The sequence below is a fragment of the Sorex fumeus genome, unplaced genomic scaffold (genome assembly GCF_029834395.1).
Source record: "Sorex fumeus unplaced genomic scaffold, SorFum_2.1 ptg000009l, whole genome shotgun sequence".
Lineage (NCBI taxonomy): Eukaryota > Metazoa > Chordata > Mammalia > Eulipotyphla > Soricidae > Sorex > Sorex fumeus.
Genome location: NW_026606066.1, coordinates 22,035,698 through 22,059,116, shown reverse-complemented (window position 1 = coordinate 22,059,116; position 23,419 = coordinate 22,035,698). Strand labels below are relative to the sequence as shown.

The following is a 23,419-nucleotide window of genomic DNA, read 5'->3' as shown; positions in this document are numbered from 1 at the left end:
ACATCTCTCATATACAGAGTTTCTGTAACCAGTTCATTAAGATATTCTGTCACTGTCACTGTCCTCCCGTTGTTCACTGATTTGCTCGAGTGGACCCAGCAACATTTTCATTGTGACAACTGTTATTGTGTTTGGCATATAGAATAAGTCATGGGTAGCTTGCCAGGCTTTGCTATGCGAGCGAGATACTCTCGGTAGCTTGTTGGGCTCTCCAAGAGGAGTGGAGGAATAGAACTCGGGTCGGCCATGTTGGCCTCTTGCAAGGCAAAAGCCCTATAGCAAACCTGGCTGTTGTTTCTGAACACATTTTGAGATAAATCTACATATGTGTGTGTACTACTGTAAGATAAACATTATGTTCATGTGTATTTGTTCTAAATTTCCAGATCAAGTGAATAATTTTACCTACTTCAAGAGTTAGCAGGTGAAAAGTAACTTAAAAGAAATTTCAAACTGAGTTTTAATCTTGTTCACACTCTGTTCAATTAAATGCCCAATTAATTTAAATGGATAGACTATAAAAGAAGCAGTGCACATGATTATCATCTAATTAGCACTGGGCAACATTATAATGTGCTCATTAGTAAGTTGTATGGTTTCCTAAGACTCATCATGAGTAATCAGGGTCCACATGATTGTCATGTAGCTCTCCGGATATAACTGCTAGACCCAAAAAATCAGTGCCAGGACAAAATGTGCAGCAGCTAAAAGGAAGAAGAAGATATAGCCAGCTCGTAAACTGGCAATTTCCTCCTACCTATAATACAGGTATGACTCCTACTCTCGGATATAAAGAATACCTGGAAATGGAATAGCTGGAAATGGAAAGGAAATTTTTATTCAAGGTGATCCAAAAAATGCTTAAAGAGAGAAAGAAAGTATATTCAACTTATTGATTGAGGGCCAATATTTATAATGCATCAAGTAGCACTATAGCACTATCCTTCCATTTTTCATCGATTTGAACAAGCAGGACCAGTAACATCTCCATTGTGAGATTTGTTGTTACTCTGTTTTGCCATATCGAATACTTCATGGGTAGTTTGCCAGGCTTTGCTGTGAGGGCGAGATACTCTCGGTAGCTTGCTGGGCTCTCCGAGAGAAGCAGACAAATCGAACCTGGGTGGGCCAGGTCGGCCACGTGCAAGGCAACCCACCCTGCTATCATTCCAACCCAATGCATCAAGTATGGAATCAAAATTGGAAGTGAGCAATATTTTAATAAAACTTCTTGAAAGTTGAAAATTCAATAAATTGTTCATATCATCTGATAACATTCACAAAGCATTTTCTATTTAGGAAAGCATTTATTAGTTGTTCATAATGTTCTTGTGTTTCTGTGGAATTATTTAGTAGGTTGCAGGACAGAAATGCAGCTCTAAATTGCACTCATTATTATATACATGAGGAGACACTATGGTAGATGTCCTAGGTTGACTCACCTAACACCCAATCCTTCACCCTTTTCCTTTCTCTATTGCAGAGACTGGAAAGTAAAGAATTCACCTACCTGGATTCTGTTGCAACTAGGAGAAGCCTTGTAAAACTGTTCTGGTCAATGAACTCTAGGCACAAATCCTAGTGTGTGTTGGTATAGATCCAAGGTGCATTATAGGTATAATTTGAAACTGGTTGCCATATATCAAAGGAGCCTGATCTAGTTGGTAGGTATCCATTTTTATGAACAAGGAAACTTTCAAGAAGTTTTCTTGGGTGAACATAAACCATGCCAGATATATCTCAACATTTTTAGAGGTTTCAGCTGATTTCAATAGCATATTAAACCCAAGTAACTTTAGCAATATATAACACACTTGAAGTTGTATCCTTGGAGCATCTTTTCAAGGACAAAGCTATGACAAATGGTCTGAGGGGGAGGGAGGATTACCCTAGGGGCCAGCTCACAGATGAATTCATTTTCTTCCTTTTTCTCCTTCCCCTTCACCACTGTTCCTTTCAGAATAATGTGCATATTTTCTCTCACTTTCTTCTTTACTGAGTCTCAACAGACATGCTAGGACCATTAGAACAAAACCCTAATATGAAGATAGGTTGAACCTGATTTCTGGACATACTTGAGATGCTGCTATAACCTGGTCTATCTACCTCCAATCATCCTATTACATCAGAAGAGGATAATCTCTCACTAGTTTAAGTCACTGGCATAGTTTTATGTAGCTGTTCTTAATTACAAATCAATACAGTTTTATTTATTTGTTTTTATTTAAGTCTTGGTGTTTGGGCCACCACAACTGGCAGTGCTCAGGGGCTTCTTCTGGCTGTACTCAGAGGTTGTTCATGCTGATACTCAGGGAACCATGTGCTACTAGGGACCAACCTGGGTACTAAGGACCAAACCTGTATGCAAAGCAAGTGCTTACCTGTTGAGCTATATCTCTATCCCACAATAGATGCAGTTTGATTGTATTAACAAAAAAATGAAAACATAATAATAATTAAAAATACAATGTTGATGGATGATTTATACTTAACCTTAAAACATGGTCTTTAGGGCCAAAGAGGTAGCTAAATACAATGAAGCACATGCTTTTCCTTCCTGAGACTGGGTTTGATCTTTAACCTCACTTAGTTTCTGAGAACCACCAGAAGTGATACCTGAGAACTTTGATTGTGGCCCGTAAAATAAAACAAAATAAAATATTTATGTCTACAGAATTGCAAAATCATTTATGAAAGAAGGAATTAGTCAGTCTTTTAAATATATCACGGTCACGGTCACGGTCACGGTCCTCCCGTTGTTCATCGATTTGCTCGAGCAGGCCCAGTAATGTCTCCATCATGAGACCTGTTGTTACTGTGTTTGGCATATCGAATACGTTACGGGTAGCTTGCCAGGCTCTGCCGTGCGGGCGAAATACTCTCAGTAGCTTGCCAGGCTCTCCGAGAGGGGCGGAGGAATCGAACTTGGGTCGATCATGTTGGCCACTTGTAAGGCAAACACCCTACCACTGTGCTATCGCTCCAGCCCTTAAATGCATATTATATATGTATATATGTATGTATATATATATATATATATATCACAAGGTTAGCATTCTTACAACTCATTCTAGTGGTTTTCCATCAACATACAATGTACCCTACTTCATTATACTTTAAGTGAAATTGCTTTTTAAGGGACTTGGTGGTTGTGTGTGTGTATGTGTGTGTGTGTGTGTGTGTGTATTCATGCCTTCTCCTTATCTTTCATCATCGAATTATTTTGAGAGTGGGAGTGATCTGAAGTTCATCTCTAGGATACACAATCTGAATTGGAAAAGGAAAAGTGATTCAAGAAGAGGATGAATATGAAGCAGGATGGGTTAGAAAAGTGTATGAATAATTATACCCAGCTAATTTGTAGCACTGCACTGTAGCACTGTCCTCCTGCCATTCATCGATTTGCTTGAGCAGACCCAGTAACGGCTCCATTGCAAGTCTTATTGTTACTGTGTTTGGCATATGGAATATGCCAGGGGTAGCTTGCCAGGCTCTGCCATGTGAGCGAGATACTCTTGGTAGCTTGCTGGGCTCTCGGAGAGGGGTGGAGGAATTGAACCTGGGTCGGCTGGGTCAACCGTGTACAAGGCAAATGCCCTACCACTGTGCTATCACTCATAGAATATAATCTAAATTCAAAATTTCCAAGTCCACGAGCCCTGGAATCCACTAAGTGCTACAACAGATGAGTATAGAACCAACAGGAATTTCCCCAGTGAAAGACTTATCCATATCTCCAGCAAAAGCCAGGTAGGAGGCACAATTTCCCTTTCTTTTGGAATACTCTTGGACTGAATAATCAAATTTATATCAGATAGATTACTAGGATTAAAAATACAGTTTTAATTAAATACATATGGAGAATATAAAGCAAGTGGGGGAAATAGGGTTGTAACTCAGTTAAGAAATAGGATAGAGGAGCCAGAGTGATAGCAAAGGAATTAAGTGCTTGTCTAGCTTGTGATCAACCCTGGTTCAATGCTCAACACTTCATAGAATCCCCTAAACTCTGCTAGAAGTGATCCCTAAGCATACAACTATGAGTTTCCCATTGAGGAAAGTTTCCCCTGCCAGTATTATCTAACCCTTATCCTATCCCTATCCCTGAATTTTTTTCAAAAATAGAAAAAATTGATAGAGTCTGGGACTTTATAGAGAGAGGAAGAATCACATCATGAGGAGAGGTTGATTCATGACAAAGACTCGATACTCCATAATTGATGTTTTACTGCCACATGAATGATTTTTTTCTCATAGAAAATTCTAATTCTTGGCAATACCCCCATTTTCATTCTAGATATTCGAAGAAATGGGGAAGCTACCTTGAGTGGCTGCAGGGTTTTAGTGGACCTCACCTTGAAATTATTGACATACAAAGTGATACATCTTGGGCAGGTCTGCTCTGAAAACCATGGGGAGACCTGCCCTATACATCCAAAAGAACTTAAATAATGGTCAGATATGTTAGTAAAGGAGTTATAAAGAGAGGAACTGTATGGTCATAGGAGTCCCTGTTTTGGAGACTGAGATGATTTAGAAATTTTTGGAACTGGATCTGTAATTTTCTGTATTATTTTAAAAATTGAATCAACATGAGATGCACAGTTACTTGTATGGTTTCAGTCATACAAGTGTTCCAACATCCGTCCCTCACCATTGTCATTTCCCACCAATGTGGAAACCAATATCCCAGTTTCCCTCCTACCAAACTCTCCCCCCCAGCCTGCCTCTATGACAGGTATTTTTATTTTCTCTCTCTCTCTCTCTCTCTCTCTCTCTCTCTCTCTCTCTCTCTCTCTCTGTGTGTGTGTGTGTGTGTCTTTACTTCTGGGTACTATGATTTGCAATACAGGTACTGAAAAATAATCACGTACATCATTGTCATCCTCAAAAGTCTTTACATTATGTCATTTGGTGTAAGAGTTATATTGCAGTTAGGAAGTACTTTTCAACAGTTACAAAGGTCTAAAAAGTGAATTTTAGCTTTTTGTTGTTGAGATGTCCATTACAAAAACAGTTTCAAAGGGCCACTTGCTCCCATACAATGGGTTAAACATCTTTAACTCTCCTTTCCACAAAGCAAATGCTATAACTCAGAGAACTATTAAGTAAATATACTTTGTAATCCTTCTAGAAATAATAAATGTCCAATTATTATATTAAGGAAGGGTGGCTAGAGTTGGTAATTCCAATATTTGGAAGGTAGATGAACATGAATCTACGTAGATTCTTATGTTGATAATTTTTTCCAGTAGACTCAGTTAAATTATTTTATGTTCTCATATTCGATATGCCAGACACAGTAACAACAAAGTCTCCAATGGAGACGTTACTGGGCCCGCTCGAGCAAATCGATGTCCTCATATATCTATTTTCATAATTATAAACATCAGCTCCATCCAGGTTCAACCCCTGGGATTACGTTGTACCCTGAGCATTGCCAGGTGTGACTCAAAAATTTTTAATTTAAATTTAACTTTAAAAATCCAATTGGAACAGAATGTTTCCAGGACTGATGTTACACATACTTCTATAGTTTCTATTAAAATTTCTAGAAAATTTATACAATTTCTATTTATATACATATATTTGAAATACGACACTTTTTTTAGATTGATACTTCTGTTCATTGCATAGAAGTAAACCTTCATGTGCTCTTGTTCATCTTTCAACTCGATTAAATGATGCTGTCAGGGTTACACATTGGCAAAGATAGAATAAACCTTCCATTTTATGTCCACTTTAGTTCTTTTGAAAAATTAGGCACGTGAGACCACCAACATTGAATAGCCCCCATTTAACACAATATAAATGCAACAGTAAATGTGGTTAAACATAGAGGCAGACTAGAATGCAGATCTGATGACCCTGGTTGATGGTACTTGCTACAAACCTCCCCAGCATTTTTTGTCTAGTCACATGTTATTGAATTTGCTAGCACCTGTCCTCCTGCGTTTTCACACCTCTAGGAATCACATGGAGACATGTGGCACTGTATTTTGGCTAGCATAGGCAGAGCATCAACATCCCAACGCTGAAAGAGCTGCATAATATTTTCTCAAAAACTTGGACAGCAGATGGGAACATTTACTTTTCCTTCATTAGGAGTAAATGTAGTCCTAATGTAAATGTAGATGGAGGGTTAGGATGGTATTTATGAAAACAAACATAAGTCTTCCCCAAGATGTTAAAAACAAGTTTCTCCAGGATATATCACTCTTAGGGCAATGATTTTTTTTAAAGCTGAAATAAAATAAGACCCTACAGGCTAAGGATAATCATTTTTTAATTGAATCACCATGAGATGCAGTTACAAAGCTTTCATGATTGAGTGTAAATCATACAATAATCAAACACCCATCCCTTCACCAGCGTACCTTTCCCACGACCAATCTCCACAGTATTTCTCCCTCCACCCCCAGCGCACCCCATTCCCTGACTCTATGACAAGCACTTTCCTTCTTATTCTTTCTCTACTTTGGAATATTATGGTTTACAATACAGATACCGAGAGGACATCATGTTTGGTTCTTTCCCCTCTTTCAGCACATATCTCTTATTGCTCAGAATAATCTTTTCCTTGGCTACCACAAGAATAAAAATTAGGATCATTAACCTAAAATTAGGCTGACTTTTTTTTAACAGAAGAGACCTCTCTTTATATAGGAGAAACTTACCTATACAGCAGGGCAGACATCTATTATATAGAGTACCAGGTCTTTACCATATGAGTTTCCCTCTCCTCGTGAGTTTCCTCCTCTCTTTCTGAAGCCCCCAAATCCCAGTCCTTTTCTTAGATCAGGGTTTATATGCCTAATTTTGTCACTGACCTTGGAATGTACATCCAATTAAATTCCTATATGTATGTAATTCAGTTTAATTTTTTGCCCTCTTACTCTTACTGCTATTTCTGATGTTTGTGTTGTCATCATTTGAGCTGTCCACAAAGAACCCAGAGGAATAGGGGTCAATTTCCTCTCATCGATGACAAAAAGTAGTGACAGGTGAATGGAATGCTCACCTTAAGAAATCCTTTTTTATTAATGGATTGTGACAAGGATAAAAATCTGACCAATACTACTCTTAAAACAGACTAGAACACACAGCTGCTTCCCCTGGAAGGGAGCATAACATGAGCCCCCCACCCCCCCCATAGCCATGCCACCAGACTTCACACCAGGCTGTTTTCACTCAGGGCACCCTGGAGGGGAGCGGTGGAGAGCCCTCCCCACCCCAGGGGACCCAGCCCCAGCAGCCGGCATCCACAACCCAACTGCCGCCACACTCAAGGCCACTCTGCACACGCTCAGGCAGAGCCTCGCACATGAGTGAACATATTCCTGGACCGTGTGGCCACAATTGCGGCTTTACAACACATCATAAGACACTCCCTACTCATTCTCCATAATTACCACACCATATTTGTTGGGGTTCAGACAGTAGGCAACAAATCATAGGGGGAAATAAATATATGCATATGTACATATTTTCAGATATATAAGTATGTATATATACTAAAGCTCACATCACCCGAACTTTAACAACATGTTAGTGATATTCTATAGAATGTCTTAATGGCTCCTGCCAAAATAGAACAATCTTCACACTGTTTCCTATATGAACACTGTTTTGTAAGCATGTTCAGCAGTTCTTCATAACAGACAATACAAAATATATTCTTTTGTTTGTGTTTTGGGACAGGAATTGGTGCTTGGGATGGAAACATTCCGAATATGGTGGTGGGAAGGTATAATGGTAGTGGGATTGGTGTTTGAATATTAAATGTAATCAAATATTGTGAACTAAATTATAAAATAAAAAAATTTTAAAAAGACAGACTGGATCAGAAAGATGTTAATTCTTTGAACACAAGTTTAAGTGTGAATAATGCATTGGTGTGCAACAGTAAAGAAAGCAGGGAGAAGAAATAAATCTTTCACCTTAGTTTGTTTACTGGATTTCTTTTCTAGGTGCACATATGGACTGCTCCTCTGAAGAATAGACAGATATTCCCAGAGATAGTTATCTGCTTTCACTGGGCTATTCCTGAAATGGGCCAAACGACTGCCTGAGCAAGCACTGCTCAGTCTGTACCTGCAACCCCCACAGATGCTGCCTAATGCTCATTACCCTCCCTTGTCCCAGAAGCTTCTGCAGAACATTATGTTCTATGGGGAATACCATGATTTTTGAACTGAAGACAAATTCTTTTCAGAAATCACATGGCAAAATGTTAAAAGAAAAGATTCTGAGAAATGTAAAAATTGAAAATAGAAAATAATCAGTTTTCTACTGGCCCTTATAACCTCAATCTCTAAATTCCCTCCCTCCTTGAGAGCAATCACTTCTGTGCTGCCAAAAAAAATGAGATGTGATTTCTTTCAAGTCATTACTGTGATCTCCAATCAAAGAATAGCAAAGACAGTAATTAGTACTCCCTACCAAAGCATCATCAAATTTGACATAAACTGTACTTGTCCTTTGTAGATTCAAAATGAAACATTTCTAATTCTAAGAATTTTCTCAGGAGCTGCTGTCATCTGGCAGAGTTTTCTGTATTTGTTGCTCCTTATAACCTCTTCCTGCAGCTAACATTCATTTAAAAAATAAAATATAGCTTTTGGAAGAATAAACAAGAAGCACCATATTACTTCCAGAGTGAAATCAGCATGGAAAGCATTAAAAGTAAGGGGAGAATGGAGGCATTTAGAAATGCCACCTTCATTTCCTGGCAACACTGAACAGGTAGGTATTTGTCCAGAAAGCTATGTGCAATTTCCAGGGTCTAGGAGGGTCAGTTGGTAAGACTTGAGTTTGTTTGTGTGTGTGTGTGTGTGTGTGTGTGTGTGTGTTTAAATGCGCTCTGAGTAGCCACAAAATGGTCTCCAGCAAAGTGCAGAAAATCAGGAAAACTTGTTTAGAAAATCAGTTATCTTACCATTCAAAAGGTAGTCATGAATATTGTGTTAAATATCACCTAGTTTGATAGTTTTTAGAGACTAAGGGAGGTTGGTGAATCCAGATCCCCTTATCAGAGACAGGGCAGAAATGAACAAAGAGAATCGCAGCTCTATGGTTCATTTCCCAAAGAAAGGCAGATGACTCTGATGAAAACTTTATTTTCACTTGAGTTTGTTCTGTTCCAGAAATGTTTAGTACTAAATATTACACATGCTGAATCTTTCTTTTAAATACGCAAAGATAACAGCAAATGGGCTATCCTTCATGTCTTACTTTATTAACAATATCTCTTTTTTTTCACCTGGAAAATATAATCTGTGGGCAAAATGGTCCCTGGGCTTAAGGTAAATATACCTTCTCCATATTCTGCTGAAAAATTATGGATTCCTTAGTTTCTTTGTATAAAATAAAGCAATAATACTGACTTGTTTATTTCACAGGAAGGTAGAATAAACGACCAGATAAAATTTTTTCAGGAAGAAGTATTATGGAACTTAATATGTGCCGTCCAATTTAATAGCTACTAGAGACACATGCCCATTTAAATTTGTAGTAAATAAAAAGTTTTGGTGCAAAATTTTGGTTTTATTTGTTGTGTATCAAGAGCTACATGTTTTTGAGGGGAGAAGCACACCTTGCTATGCTCAGGGATTACTCCTGATTTTGTATTCAGGGATCTCTCCTGACAATGCTCAGAAGACCATATGCTGTCCTAGTGATCAAACTAGAGGCAGTAAAGCATTTCTGTACTTAACTTCTGTACTATCTCTCTGGCCCAGCAGCTATCATCTCCAGGAACAGGCTTAAAAAGCATCATTATAATTGTAACAAGTTCAATGAAAGTGTTCTAGCATATATAGTTTATTATGCTTAAGAAGAAATCACATATTAAAAACCAAGTTTTTTGACACTCTATTAAGATTTTTTGTAAGTGAATATACCTATTTGATATTAATATTGTTACAAATTTTAGAAAAATATAAAGTCTTTTGAGAAAAAATCTTTGAGTCTCAGAACATCTTATAATGATTTTTAATATAACCCTTTTGTTATACTCATAGATCTAGAGAAATCAACGATTTAAACTTCTAATGCAGAGATGTCCAATCAATAGCTTGTCAAAGAAAAAGGGAGCACCATTCTCTGGAGCTCACATCAGCATTCATTACTTCCTCTGTACTTCTTTTCACATGTCAGTTTGATTGGACAGCTTCTCATGTCTCTGACTAAGTCTTCTTATCCTGAAAGCTCATGCTACCAGCATTTTTCTCCTGCATATGTAGCTAGGTAGACATTTTGAATATATGAATATAGTTTTTGTAAGTCAAAGGAATGTAATTCTATTTACTTTTGGTAAGTAATTGGAAGCAGAAGAATCTTTCCCATCATTAAAGACAAGCATTTTCTCCAAGGCTGTGAGAAGCTGTTCTTCTTGCTGTATAAGCAGTTTTAATAGCAAAGCAATTTGCCACCTAAGGATCCCTCCCAGGAATATCAACTAGAGGAGAAAAAGTTCTTTTTTTCACATTGGGATGCTTAGGCTTTATGGCAGATAGGATTAGAGCTGTTCGGGATTAATTATATGATCTGAGCCTGTACCTCATCCTATTTCCCTTCTAAAAAACCATATATCAGCCAATAGTCAGCCCTGCTTCTTGAGTAGATAGAGTTTCTCTCTGGAAGTTATTTATGGTGGAATCAAGCACTGTAGCAAATTCCCTGATTATTAATGCCCCAGAAACTTGGTAAGAACAGATTGAGACTTTATTAGTATAAAGGATTCTAAACATTATTCTTCCAAATGAAACATTGACAAAACCTCTTAGACAGGAATGAGATGTTTGACAAGTGCTGAACAGTATGGCATGAGGTAAATGCATAAAAAAATGCTAATGGATTCAAGTGACCTTCTCTGGACAGCCCAGAGGACAGAGGGTTTATACCAACAATAAGGGTTATCACCATAAGAATTATACTACTCTCTTCTCACCTCACCCCCCAAAATCACAGTATGATGAGACAAATTTCACTCTGGTGTTTTTTGTCAGGGCCATACCCAACATTGCTTAGGGCTTACTCCTGGCTCTGCACTCAGGAATCCTCCTAGTGGTGCTCAGGGGACCAAATGGGATGTAAAAGATTGAACCCGATGTGCAAAGCAAACATCCTAGGCACTGTACTATCTCTCTAGCTCAAGACAAATTTCATTCTTAAAATAGTCTTTATCTTCTAGTTTCTAGAATCAACCATTCACAGAAATATTTGTGTGTTTTGTAAAAACGACAACATATATTCTAAATACACTTAGGAAGGGATAATAATTTGATTTTGCAATCTTCAAGTAATAACACTCTATTGACCTATTATGTTTCCACAACTGTTTATGTTTTTAATGGCTAACATGTTAACATCTAAAATAATTCATATATTGATATTCTTGAGAAATTATAGAAAGCATTGTGATGATTTTCAGGTCATTAAACACTACGATGAGTAGAAAAACCTGGAAAAAATGTCTTTGATTGAAATGACAGTTTAAAGCCTAAAAGTATGAGGTCCAATGAGAAAAATCTTGTTTAGATATTCTTAGAATAATATTCCATCAAACAATAATTACCTAAAGTAAAAATGTATATTTTCATCATCGTTCATAGAGATAACCAACTAACTGACACATATATTTAACAGTTTTCCTGTATTGGAGCATAGCCTTGAGAAAGTCAATGATTTCCCTGATTTTGAAAAATTGAGGAGATAAGCCTTTTTAGGTAGATACTTTAAGCATAATATTCTTCAGCTGAATGTTTTGAAATATTGGGAAGGCAGAGGTTAAGACAGAGGCTAAGAGGTTTCACTGGCAGACAGTAGTCTAGCCTGTTTTATTTCTTTTTTCTCTGTCTCTAGATGCTGATCTTGAACCTAACCAGTCACTGCAAAGAAATCATCCTATCTGCTGAACAGCTCTCCAATCTCTGCCCCCAAATTACATTCTTAAAATAATATTTATTTTATTGCTTCTTGCTTAGGAGTTAACTAACCACTGAAAGCTTTGTGTGTTTTGTAAAAGCAACAATATACTCTAAGTACACTGATCCTTCACAATTGGTGTAAGTCAAACATGACTAGTATAGTTATGTTATTTTTGGAAAAATAACGACTTTTATTGCAACCATCATAGTATCTACATAAAGTCATTCATTCTTACAGATTTTTACCTCTTGAAAATGAAGAAATAAAGCATAACATAATGAAAATGTTTTTCATAAGAGAGATTCTAGTTCCTGTCCTGATAGTGGCACAGCCAATACAAAATCTTTTTCTGACGGTGCACAGGGCTTACTCTTGGCTCTGCACTCAGGGTTCACTCCCAGTGGGCTTAGCACTACAGAAAGTAGTAGGAATTGAATCTGGGTCAACCATGTGCAAAGTAAGCGCCCTACCCATTGTACTATTGCTCTAGCCCCACAAAAGCAAATTCTTTTCTGACTAAAACACCATTTACTTATCTTAAAACTGATTAAAATTACCTTTGACTGAGTTCACCTCTAAAATACCCATAGAGGGCTGGAGAGAGTTCAGCGAGTAGAGCACTTGCTTGCCCGCAACTTAACAGGATTTGATTCCCACCATCCCTTATGGTACCCCACACACTGTCAGGAGTAGTTCTTGACTGCAGTCAACAGTGACCCCTGAGTACCACTGGATGTGACCCCCAAACCAAAGAAATACAGTAAGTAAAATGCTCACAAGACCCAAGAGAAGCCTGATCTTTCAAAAATAAAATCTTCTTCTACTGAATCTCCTATATAAGACTGACCAAATGAAAACTGTTTTCTACTGGGGGAGATCAGTCAGCCTTGATCCATTCAATGGGTCCAAAGTAGCACTATAGGTCCAGGTCCCATGTCACCATATTATCAGATTTTTATAGAAAGTCCAGCAATTCCAATTTGGGGTGGGGGTGGGGGTGGGGGCAGCACCCAGCAGTGTTCAGGACTTATTCCTGGCTTTACCCTTAGGGCTCATGCCTGGTGAGGTTGGGGGGACTATATGGGGTGCTGGGGATCAAACTTGGGTCAGCTGCTGGCAAGACAAATGTCCTATCCACTGTATTATTGCTTTGGCTTCAATAACTCAGATTTTTAAAGTTAGATATTCCAGTTTATAATTACTGATAACAATTTTAAAAATAAAAAAAATAGGGCTATGTAAGAGCCAAACTAAACCTATGTGTGAGTGGGATGAGGCCTGTGGCTGCCATTTTATGACTTCTGGTTTTGGAATCCTTCATTCTCTCTTTGCTTCTACAACAGGGTGAAGGAAGAGGGTCATTATGGGACCAAAGAGCATTCATGCTCTCCATAACTCTAATCAATCTTTCCATTTCGTTTAATTAACATATGAATACAGTAGGGAATCAGAGCAACCACAGTTAGTGGGATGGATGCACTTTTACAGAAAGACAACACATAAAATAAATGTTCTGAATGAGTGGGGATCTTGATGAAATGGTAGAGCTGCAGAATGATCAAGGAGGCCACTATGCAGAGCAGCCGGAAGTTCAGCTTGTAGCCGTTTTCCCCACGGCAGCTCCTGAGGAACATATCAGAGTTTATTGCAAGGCCCAATCCAACAAGTACCCCAAGGTTTCTCACAAGTCCAGCAAAAGGCGTGGTATCAATGTGGATCCAGTCAGGATTGGCACACCACTTTTTGGCTATGGGTACAGACCACAGCAGGTCAATGTCAAGCACTCTGAGGATCAAGTAAAAGCAGAGTGTAAACAGGAAGAGAAAGAGGTTGGTCTTCAGGTATGTGCCCAGGCTAGCAGTTTGAATATCTGGTGTGTACTCAAAGGCCTCTGCCACAAGCATGCCTGTGGATTAGAAAGAGACAGTGAAGATAACTAAACCTTTGAGCCCTGTGGGAATCACTTTCCTTTATAGCAAAAACACTTGGTCATGACTGCTAGTGATAAAGTACATTAGATCCCTGTGTTTTGCCCATTTCCTAACATTTTTCATTGTTTGTTAATTTTGGCACCATATCCAGTGATATTTCCAACTCATTGTAGGAGGTCATTCCTGGCATTGCTCAGGGGACAATGTAACAACAGGCATTAAATCAGAGGCTCCTACACACAAAGGTAATAACTAAAAGCATACAGTTGTTCCATACAGTGATCTTTTCACCATCCAACTTAGTATGTAGTTCAGGAGTCTGTGGCATGAAGTGACAGTTCATTATTTTATTGTCTAGGTGCTTTTAATTAGTATTCTAATTGTCATAGTTAACTTAGAGATTTTTTAAAAGATATGTGGGACAGAACTGTGGAAATTCCATCATGGTGAATGCTTCTTTTGGAATGCAAGTCAGCTGCTAAATGAAGTGCATAGTCTTGTAAGAATCACTTTAGGTGTTTCAGACAGTGGATGGTATACTGGTTAGAAGGCCACTAATAAGTTCCCCAAACCCAAACAAAAAGACTGTCTGCATTAGTGGTTTGGGAGTTGAACTAGCTTTAGTAAGGACATCACACTTTTATATTGTCAAGAAAGACATGGATGAATTAGGACTATGTTGAACCATTTAAGCTCCCAATGTAGAATTTAATATCAGTGACTTAATAGAAATACCTGGGACTGGAAAGCTAATTACCATCTGACAACATAAATATACATATATATTGCTAAAGTTTTCAAATGACTCAATTCAAGGTAAGTGATATTTACCACCAATTACTCCAAGAATAACTTGATGAGGAAAATGCGTTGCAATGAATACTCTGGAAATACAGACACTGATTTGAATCAACCAAAAAAGACTCCAAAGAAGTGACCGGGTCAATCTACAATGGAAGAACAGATACAGGTGTATAAAATATCATCATTCATAAAATGAGAGGACCCATACCAGATGATAGTTCTCAGAGGAATCTTCTAGCTACAATATAGGCAAAAATTATTCTAGAGTCTTTTTCTCCTCTGGGGAAAAAGACACATTTCTCCTTTTGGGGGGAAAAATGTATTTCCATATGCTCATAGGACTTAAAAATCTTTAATAAAAAATCTTTTAAAAAGGCATTTCTATATTTATTAATGTATTATAATTAACTAGTGCTATATATCGTGAGATTTTAATAAATGTCATAAAAGAACTTCAGTTTGAGATCCTGATAATTATATTAATGCATAAGGGAAGTTTGAATTTGGGAAATCACTAATATCCCAAATTATCAAGAATAAATAATGAACATTTTTTGTCTGTGTAATATATACAACCTTTTAACCTTCCTCTCTTAGTCTTACTCTGTTTCAAAAAAGTCACTGGAGAGGCATTTTCTCTGATGAAAAGCACACTAGTATGCCACAAAGGGCAATTTTCCTTTGAATTTCATAGACTTTTCTAATCCCTTGTTTTTTCAGACATAGAAAATAAGGAGAAGACTGGCATTTAGGTTACTAATTGATGATTATAAGGAGCAAAGTACTCCAAACACCCATTAAATTATTAAAATTCAAGCAAAGCTCATCATTTTATTTTAAATGACTCAATTATCAATATTGAGTTCTAGGAATCTTTGGGATTTTGCTCCAGATAATAAGACCAAACTTTAGTTATTGAAAGTTTATGATAAAAAAAATTTTAAAAATTTTAAAAGGAAAGTATATGGATGAAAGAAAAATAAATATTTTTTGGCTTTTTTTTGGGGGGGTGGCACACCACGTGATACTAAGGGGTTACTCCTGGTTCTGCACTCAGGAATCACTCATGGCAGTGCTCAGGGGATCATATGGGATGTCAGAGAACAAACTCAGGCTTGCTGCATACAAGACAAGTGCCCTTCCAGCTATGTTATCACTCTGGCCTGAGAAATGAATCTTTCAATTAAGAAGCAAGCAAAGATCATTAATATGAAAAGAGAACAAATTGAAGGATATATTATAATCACACTTAATAATTTTTGTTTCACAATTTTAATTATAATTAATTAAGAATAAGTAATATTAAACATTAAGGTAAGTAGTATACAATTTGTCCATTTTGATGACTGAAGGAAAAGTTTCAGTAATAAAAATCAAAGAAGAGTTAGAGTATTTTTAAAAGTTTTATTTTAGGAAAACTAAGCATTTTTTTCAGGTTTGGAAATTGGAGGGTAAAATAAACTACAAAGAAATGCTGGTGAGACATATAAATTCCTGCTTTGAAAAAGTGTCTATGAATAAAAATGCTATTTTTCCAATTATAACAACTATATACTGTTATTTGCATTGGATAATGGCTATATTAAGGTACACAAGCCACAATCTCATTTAACCAAACTTTAAAGATGTCCAATTTTTTTTGGTATTTGTTTTATATAAAATCCATACTATTCTAAAAAATGCAATGTCATGAATTTTAGAGATTTACTTTGAAAGAACGTTTATATAATGACATAAGTCATAATATTTTTAAAGCAATTAAAATACAAATCTTATCTCAGGCAGCCTAATAATTTCTAATTAAAGTGACAGTTGTGATCAGTTTAATGATAAAGTATTTTAGAAAAGAACAAAAAGGAAAAGACCAGATCCCACAAAATTTATGAGTAATCTTAAATTTGAGAAATTTCTAAATGTTATGAATTTAGGTCTTTCTAAATGTTAATCTACCTACATTCAAATTCAAATTTCCCTCTAAGATAATGTTTTTAACTAAAAACATTGCATGACTTTTAAAGCTAGAAAGTAATTTGTGTCAAAAACGTAGTCTAGGGGCTGGAGTGATAGCACAGCAGGTAGGGCATTTGCCTTGCACGCAGCCAACATGGCCGACACAGGTTCTATTCCCAGCAATCCCATATAGTCCCCCGGGCACCACTAGGAGCAATTCCTGAGTGCATGAGCCAGGAGTAACCCCTGAACATCGCCAGGTGTAACCCAAAAAGCAAAAAAGAAAAAAGCAGTCTAGTCAAAGAAAGAAGCATAACTATACAAAATAAAGTGATATATATGAAAGGAGGAGTTTCAAAATCTAGCCAATATTAAAGTAAGAGACTTCAGATACAGAAATATTTACTTATTTTAGATGATTTATTTATGAATTACAAAAGTGTTTATTATATTAAAGAAACCCAAAGGCACATTTAATAAATTATTAATCAGTTTAAAAGTTCTAACCACAATATGACAACAGCTATGAGCTAATTAGAATATTACCTTAAGGGAAACTACTAATTTTCCATTCATTTTGTCCTTTACTATAGAATAAATAGCAACTAAAACACTGTAAAATAAAATTTTAAAGATTTTATATACTCACAAATGTCTTATTTCAGAGCTAGAAATACTGAAGTAAATCAAACCTGTGCAGAGTGGTAGACCACTTTTCCATTCGGAAGACAGAGGGACTCAAGGCAGCGGTTACCATGACATACCAGACACAGGAAGAACCCATTGCATGGCCTGATGGACTTCCTGCAACAAGAAAATGTTTATGAAGATGAAAATGGCTTAGTAAATTATCAGTGGTCAGAAATGTGCAATAGAATAGCAGTCATGAAAATTTCAAAGGAAATAGAAACAATTAATAAGGTGTGAGGTATATGTAATAGAAAAAGGTAACAATAAAAAAAATTGAGTCAAATTGGGTCTCAAAATTCTTCTTTAAATTCCCCCCCACAAGAATCCTCCCAGGATGGGAGAAGCATTCTGAAAGTAGACTATAGACCAAACATGATTGCCACTCAATGCCTCTTTTGCAAATCACAACACCCAAAAGGAGAGAGAGAGAGAACAAAAGGAAATGCCCTGCCACAAAGGCAGGGTGGGATGGGGGGGATGAGGGGTGGGAGGGATACTGTGGAAAATGGGCACTGGTGGAGGGATGGGTACTTGATCATTGTATAACTGAAACCCAAGCACAAAAATTTGTAAGTCTACAACTGTACCTCATGGTGTTTCACTAATAAAAATTTTTAAAAAATTCCCCCAACATATTTTTAATTCATTAAATTATAGAAATCAAAACTTCAGGGCTGAATTAATCTCCTATAATCCTACTCATTCTTCATACTTAATTGCTTTTTTAATTGATGAGAAAATTAAAGTACTTGGATCTTAAACCAACTTACTTAACAAAGTAAGATCGCAATGGCATCAAAGGCTATCTATCCATCAACACATCCTTCCACTGGTTTCACAGAGATAGTATACGTAACATTCCTAACCAGATGGAATGCATAGTGTATTAGAAGACCATATATGTAAAAAATCATAGTATAGTTCGATCAGAAATATGTCACATGTGTACTTTTGTGGGAACAAATAAAGATATTTATAAAATTCATTATGAGATAATATTCACTATATTCCATTAGCTTCGAAAAAGACTCCTTTGTTGTTTAACAAATTGAGGCAAAGCACAATATAACACCCATAAAGTTAAAATGGTAATGTTATTTTCCTACATACTTACTTCAAAAAGCTTACTCACAGTCTTAAATTCAATTTTCACAGAAAATATTTTATTTTCATATAGGCTCGTATAGCAAAAAGTAAGTGTGCCCAAATTCTGTTACTTATATACTAAACACAAGAAATTTTATAGAAATAGTTCACAAATTAGTGAAAATACCTTCTGGTGATAGTACTAGCAGAGAGTACTTTATTAATGCTAGGAATTCTACCCTCATGCATGAGATTTTCAAAAGACCTATAACTTTGAAAGTTGCTCAGAAATAGATAAATCAACATTTCTAGGAGTTTTACAAAGTTCTTTGGGAATTTGTTTTAGTTGATTGGGTTTTTAAATTTAATATTAAAACATTACATTATTCTTCCTAAATGCCAAATATAAAACAATTTGTGAATTATTCTCCTAACTTATCCTTTTACAAATAACCAAATAAAATTTGATTATTTATCAATTTTTTCCTTATCAGAAAATTTTATACTCATGAACTTTTAGCATTTCTAGTAATGAAGGTCTCTATTTCACACTACATATAAAATGTATTTATTATATTATAATACTCAATGACAATCATAATATCCTTAATCACTTGAGTTTCAAAATTGCTTACCTGGACCTGTTTCACATGTTGCAGGGAACTGTTCAAGGCATGGACTTGAATAATTTGGGTAAATCTGAGTTTCTTGGACCCACCAGTAAGGTCGATGACCAAATAATATCCTGTTAAGGAAATATAATTATGCTCACAGATTTAAATATGAGGAATTAAGTGGACACATGCCATTTTCACCTATGAAATAACTGAAGCATGAGGGAAGTTCATGATTTTGAATGCTAAAATAATTTGGTACTATTCTAACTCTCATTCTGAAGGATGACAAAATCTTTTGGAGATTTTTTTCCAATAGAAACAGGGGCCTTTTTCCATGTGGGGAAGTCCTGAGGGTGCTTTGGTATTTAGACTGAGAATATAAAATTGTTTCCTGGAAACAGAAATCTTTCTGTTCATTGTGGATTTACTCTTTTACCTAACTTCTTGGGCTAATCACAAAATGCATACTCTAGTATTTGACAATTATAAGTCAGGGATGTATTTCTATACTGTTGGGGTAAATCTTACTTTAAAATAAGCATTTTAATTTAACTGATGAATTTGAAGGATTTTCCAAGTAAAACGACGTGCATTTAAAATGTGATCACTAAGCTAATTCTATAAACTTAAGAATAAATTTTAGAAAAATATAAAATAGAAGTCTTACCATTTAAAAATAAGATTGAACCAATCCCCAATGACTGCTACCCATATCATTTTGGTTCCAACTGTCTGATTTAGTTGAAACCAAAGAGGAAAGTAAATAGAGAAAATATTCCGAGGGTCTCCAACATTGGACATAAAATTTAGAAAGTTGTAGTAGGCTCTGTAATCCTTCTGTAAATGCTGAATAATAAGCACTCCATCCCTGTGAAGGAAATCCATCTTGAAACAGAAGCAATTCTAAACATAAAGCAACTAAGCTGTATGTGCTCTGTATTTCATTGTTTTTATATGGTGCATTTGTGGCGTGTTCAGCCATCAATTCAGCATGTGATGCTGACCATCTGGAACGGACAAGTCAGCCCTCCTCTGCTGAAAAGCTTATATGCTTATGATTCACTTGGCTCTAAAGAGGTGAAATACATGCTGATCTGTGGCAAATTGTGAGTAAATTTGGGGAAAAACAAAATAAATTTCTTATACAGCCTCCCTTTTGTGTCAACAGCTGGATGGTGTTTGCTTGAAATTTTTTGCAGTTCATCTCCTTCAAGGGTAGACATTAGCAATTTCTATGCTTGGCTAGAAGATTGCACAAATAATTACTGCATGCCCAATAGCCCTTAAAGTCAGTCATTTTAATTTAAAACAGGCTGACTTTTTGATTATTTTATTGGGTTTTTAGGAAAATGAATGAGTATCTGGGCATAAAATATTAATGTGGTGACATTGTTTTATGATTGAAGACTTTTACACATATTTTATATTTACTAGCAAAAAATGATATATCTGAACCTAGAAGGAAATTTATGGGTTATTTAAACTCTGGAAGGATATGTATTACTTTGTGATTATAAGGCAAGAGCCAAGAAGTGGAGTTAATTGTGCTCAGAAAGCTGTTTTAGGACAAAGTCATATTTTATTAACTAGAAAGTATAATTAAGAGCAACAGGGAATTGTTCCTATGGGAAAAGATAGAAATAGACTTCAAAGGTCTTTTGACTAATCAGAAAAAAGCTATCTTCTGAATACAGTGTGTTCAGTACAAGTGCTCTGAAAATATTGAAACAAATACATAGATCTGAAATAAACAGAAAAACGGCTTAAAGAGACTTCTGGATCCAAGTCAGAAGTGACATGCTGAATGTAGAGGCTAAGTTATGTCTAGAAAGATTCATGAGAAAATCAGTAAGTCCAATCCAGAAACAGAGGGCAGAGGTGGTTAACTTTACATGTTATCTAGGTCTTCACATCATTACCTTCATAGTTTAGTCTCTTTTACTAGGAATATTTATGATCTGTGACTATGACTTCAATTTTCTCTTGGAGTTCTGTCTCATCATGTAGCATCAACACTGCTGTGAGGAATTATATCTTTGATACTCTCTAGCCTATGTTCTCTTCACTGGCAAAAATGCTTTGACTTTCACTATCACTATCACTATCACCCCATTGTTCTTCAGTTCGCTCGAGCAGGCCCAGTAACATCTCCATTTGTCCCTGTCATGTGCAAGTGTAGCCCGATGACATATTGGGGGCTCCTTCAGTGTCAGGGGAATGAGGACCATTCATTGTTACTGTTTTTGACATATCGAGTATGCCACAGGCAGCTTGTCAGGCTCTGCCATGCAGGCGGCATACTCTCAGTAGATTGCCGGGCTCTCCAAGATGGATGGAGGCGTTGGGGGCAGCCTCTAATTACCTTTATAGGTGTTTCTAGTCAGGCATATAGGCGGGTATGATACTCTGAGTCAGTAGCCTGCCGGGTTCTCTGAGAGTGAGAACTAGAGAATAAGAGGTCGTGTGGCCGCGAATTCTTGATTTTATAGTCTTCCAGCAGCTTGGTGCTTTAGTCTCTGGATGACCATTGATGGGGTTATACAGCAGTTGGTGGCTGTAACTGTCTAGCTACTGGAAGGTGGGGGAGCTGGGTGGAGGAGGCCCAGTCCTGAATCAAGCAGGCTTGGAGATCTCATCCAAGTGTGTGGAGAGTGGTCTCAGCATGACTTTGGCTGGATCCCGGAGGCCTTCAGCCGTCAGGGCTCTGCTCAGGGTGGAGAGGGAAACTCAACCCGCCCTCCTCCAGGGGGCCCCGGCGAGGACAGCCAGGAGCGGGGGGAGGAGGCTCTGCCTTGTTCTCTTCCGGGAGCTTGGTTTGACTATCATGAAAATATTTTTTAGTTGTTTTTAAAAAATACTATACTGTACCCTTTTAAAAATATCATACCATTATCCTACCAAAGTGAAATTTCTAGTGATGGGACTTAAGTGTTGGTATTTAAAGAAAAGAAAGTTAATATGCTAAAGTATTACCTATCCTTTTACTATTCTACTTCATCCTCTATCTGAAGTGAAACTAAAAGAAGGTTCAGTGACATTTAATGTGTGTAAATTATCATATTAACTATATTTTTCTGTTAAATTATTTCTCTGTATAGTCCAACTTCTTAAGACATCAGAAAATCTTTAAAATTAAAGAAACCATAATCTAATGAGAAATTATGCAATTGGTGATTGTTTGTATATGATTTTGGTGTTGTGAATCAGAGGAAAGGAAACAATGGTGACAATTCAAATGCTCTCCTTGAGAAATAAGAGAGACCAGTGCAACTTTCCGCATTGATTTTTCTGTGAGCTCATGTGGAAGGATCTTAAAATATAAACTGGCTTCTGTCAGTGAGAAGAATAGTTTGAAAATCACAGGTGGAATTGTAAGTCATATTATGTCATTTTTTAATCCACATTCACACTGAGAGTTTTACCAGTGCCTTTATTATTTCTACAATTTCTGACGGAAAGCATTGGATCTCCTATGTTTCGCTATTTTCCCAGGTTAGGTTTTTCTACTCGTGTGCTGATGTAAGATTTGATATCAAATGATATCAAATGATACCAAGTGATAAAATATTTGGGTAGATTAATAGTACTGAAAACTCTGTTCTAAAGGTTTTGCATTTATGTTCTTCCCCATTATTTTCCTTTAAAATACTATATTTTACAGGAAATTTTAATATCAGCATTCAGTATCCCTCATTTAGCAGTTAGGAAATAGGCAAGGAACTTACTCCAGGTCACTTTAGTGCTAGATCCCTATTTGGAAATGAAATATCATTTCCAGAGCAATCTTTTTCCTGGACTATTCTGTGTCCAGTTTACCAATGTCTAACTCTAATAGTAGTAGAAGCAGCTTCAAGACGAAGATAGATTAATGCCATAATAAACTTTATCAAGTGTTTTCAACTACCAAGACCTCTGATTCACCCATGCCAGCTACAAAGCTTTTCTGTATTGTCTTGAGAGACAAATGATTGACATGGAAACACCTCTGGACAGCTGCCAAATCACTAAGAGACACTATTTCTCACTACTTTAAAGTTCTGTTATATGACTCATCCTATATTTAATATCAGAGACTCAGTGTTTTAGAACTACTGTCACTCCAGGATTACTGTTACCAACTCAGTCTGAGATATTCCCAAAAGATATCAAGTGGCACCAAAATGTGCATGAAGGTAGCTCCTTTTCATGTCTTATTACTGATGGCCCTATTTTGTAGACAGTTTCTTCTCTAGATACAGTTAAGTATGGACATAAGTGAAGAACACCAAATTATAACAAACAGATTGTTATCCTAATATTACTATAGCAAGAGTCAGCAATTAACATTTGCATTTTCCAAGGACTTAAGTGCACTTGGGAGACTAGGAAAATTACAGTGAAATCAAGAAAGATATCAGGTATGTTCTGATT

At 36.6% G+C, this 23,419-nt stretch overlaps 1 protein-coding gene across 2 annotated transcripts; it reads right to left on the bottom strand.

The window, feature by feature from the left end:
- Positions 1 to 13,328: 13,328 nt before the first annotated feature.
- On the bottom strand, positions 13,329 to 19,894 carry G6PC2 (glucose-6-phosphatase catalytic subunit 2). 2 transcript variants are annotated; one of them, XM_056110229.1, is made up of 5 exons: positions 19,677 to 19,894; positions 19,028 to 19,137; positions 17,309 to 17,420; positions 14,694 to 14,809; positions 13,329 to 13,837 (listed from the first exon to the last, which is right to left on the bottom strand). In XM_056110229.1, exons 1-5 carry the CDS (start codon positions 19,892 to 19,894, stop codon positions 13,329 to 13,331), a joined length of 1,065 nt encoding a protein of 354 aa, XP_055966204.1. The 2 variants fall into 2 exon arrangements, with proteins under 2 accessions (XP_055966204.1, XP_055966205.1); XM_056110230.1 differs by lacking the exon at positions 14,694 to 14,809 and having other exon boundaries at positions 13,813 to 13,837.
- Positions 19,895 to 23,419: the final 3,525 nt, after the last annotated feature.

What these genes read in the sequence shown, in the direction of transcription:
- G6PC2 (XM_056110229.1), bottom strand. Translation starts at nt 19,894, where the DNA reads ATGGATTTCCTTCACAGGGATGGAGTGCTTATTATTCAGCATTTACAG. An exon ending in AACATGTGAAACAGGTCCAG is followed by an intron (nt 17,421 to 19,027) that starts GTAAGCAATTTT and finishes TTCTTGTTGCAG; the next exon opens with GAAGTCCATCAGGCCATGCA. An exon ending in TGGTCTACCACTCTGCACAG is followed by an intron (nt 14,810 to 17,308) that starts GTTTGATTTACT and finishes CTTCCATTGTAG; the next exon opens with ATTGACCCGGTCACTTCTTT.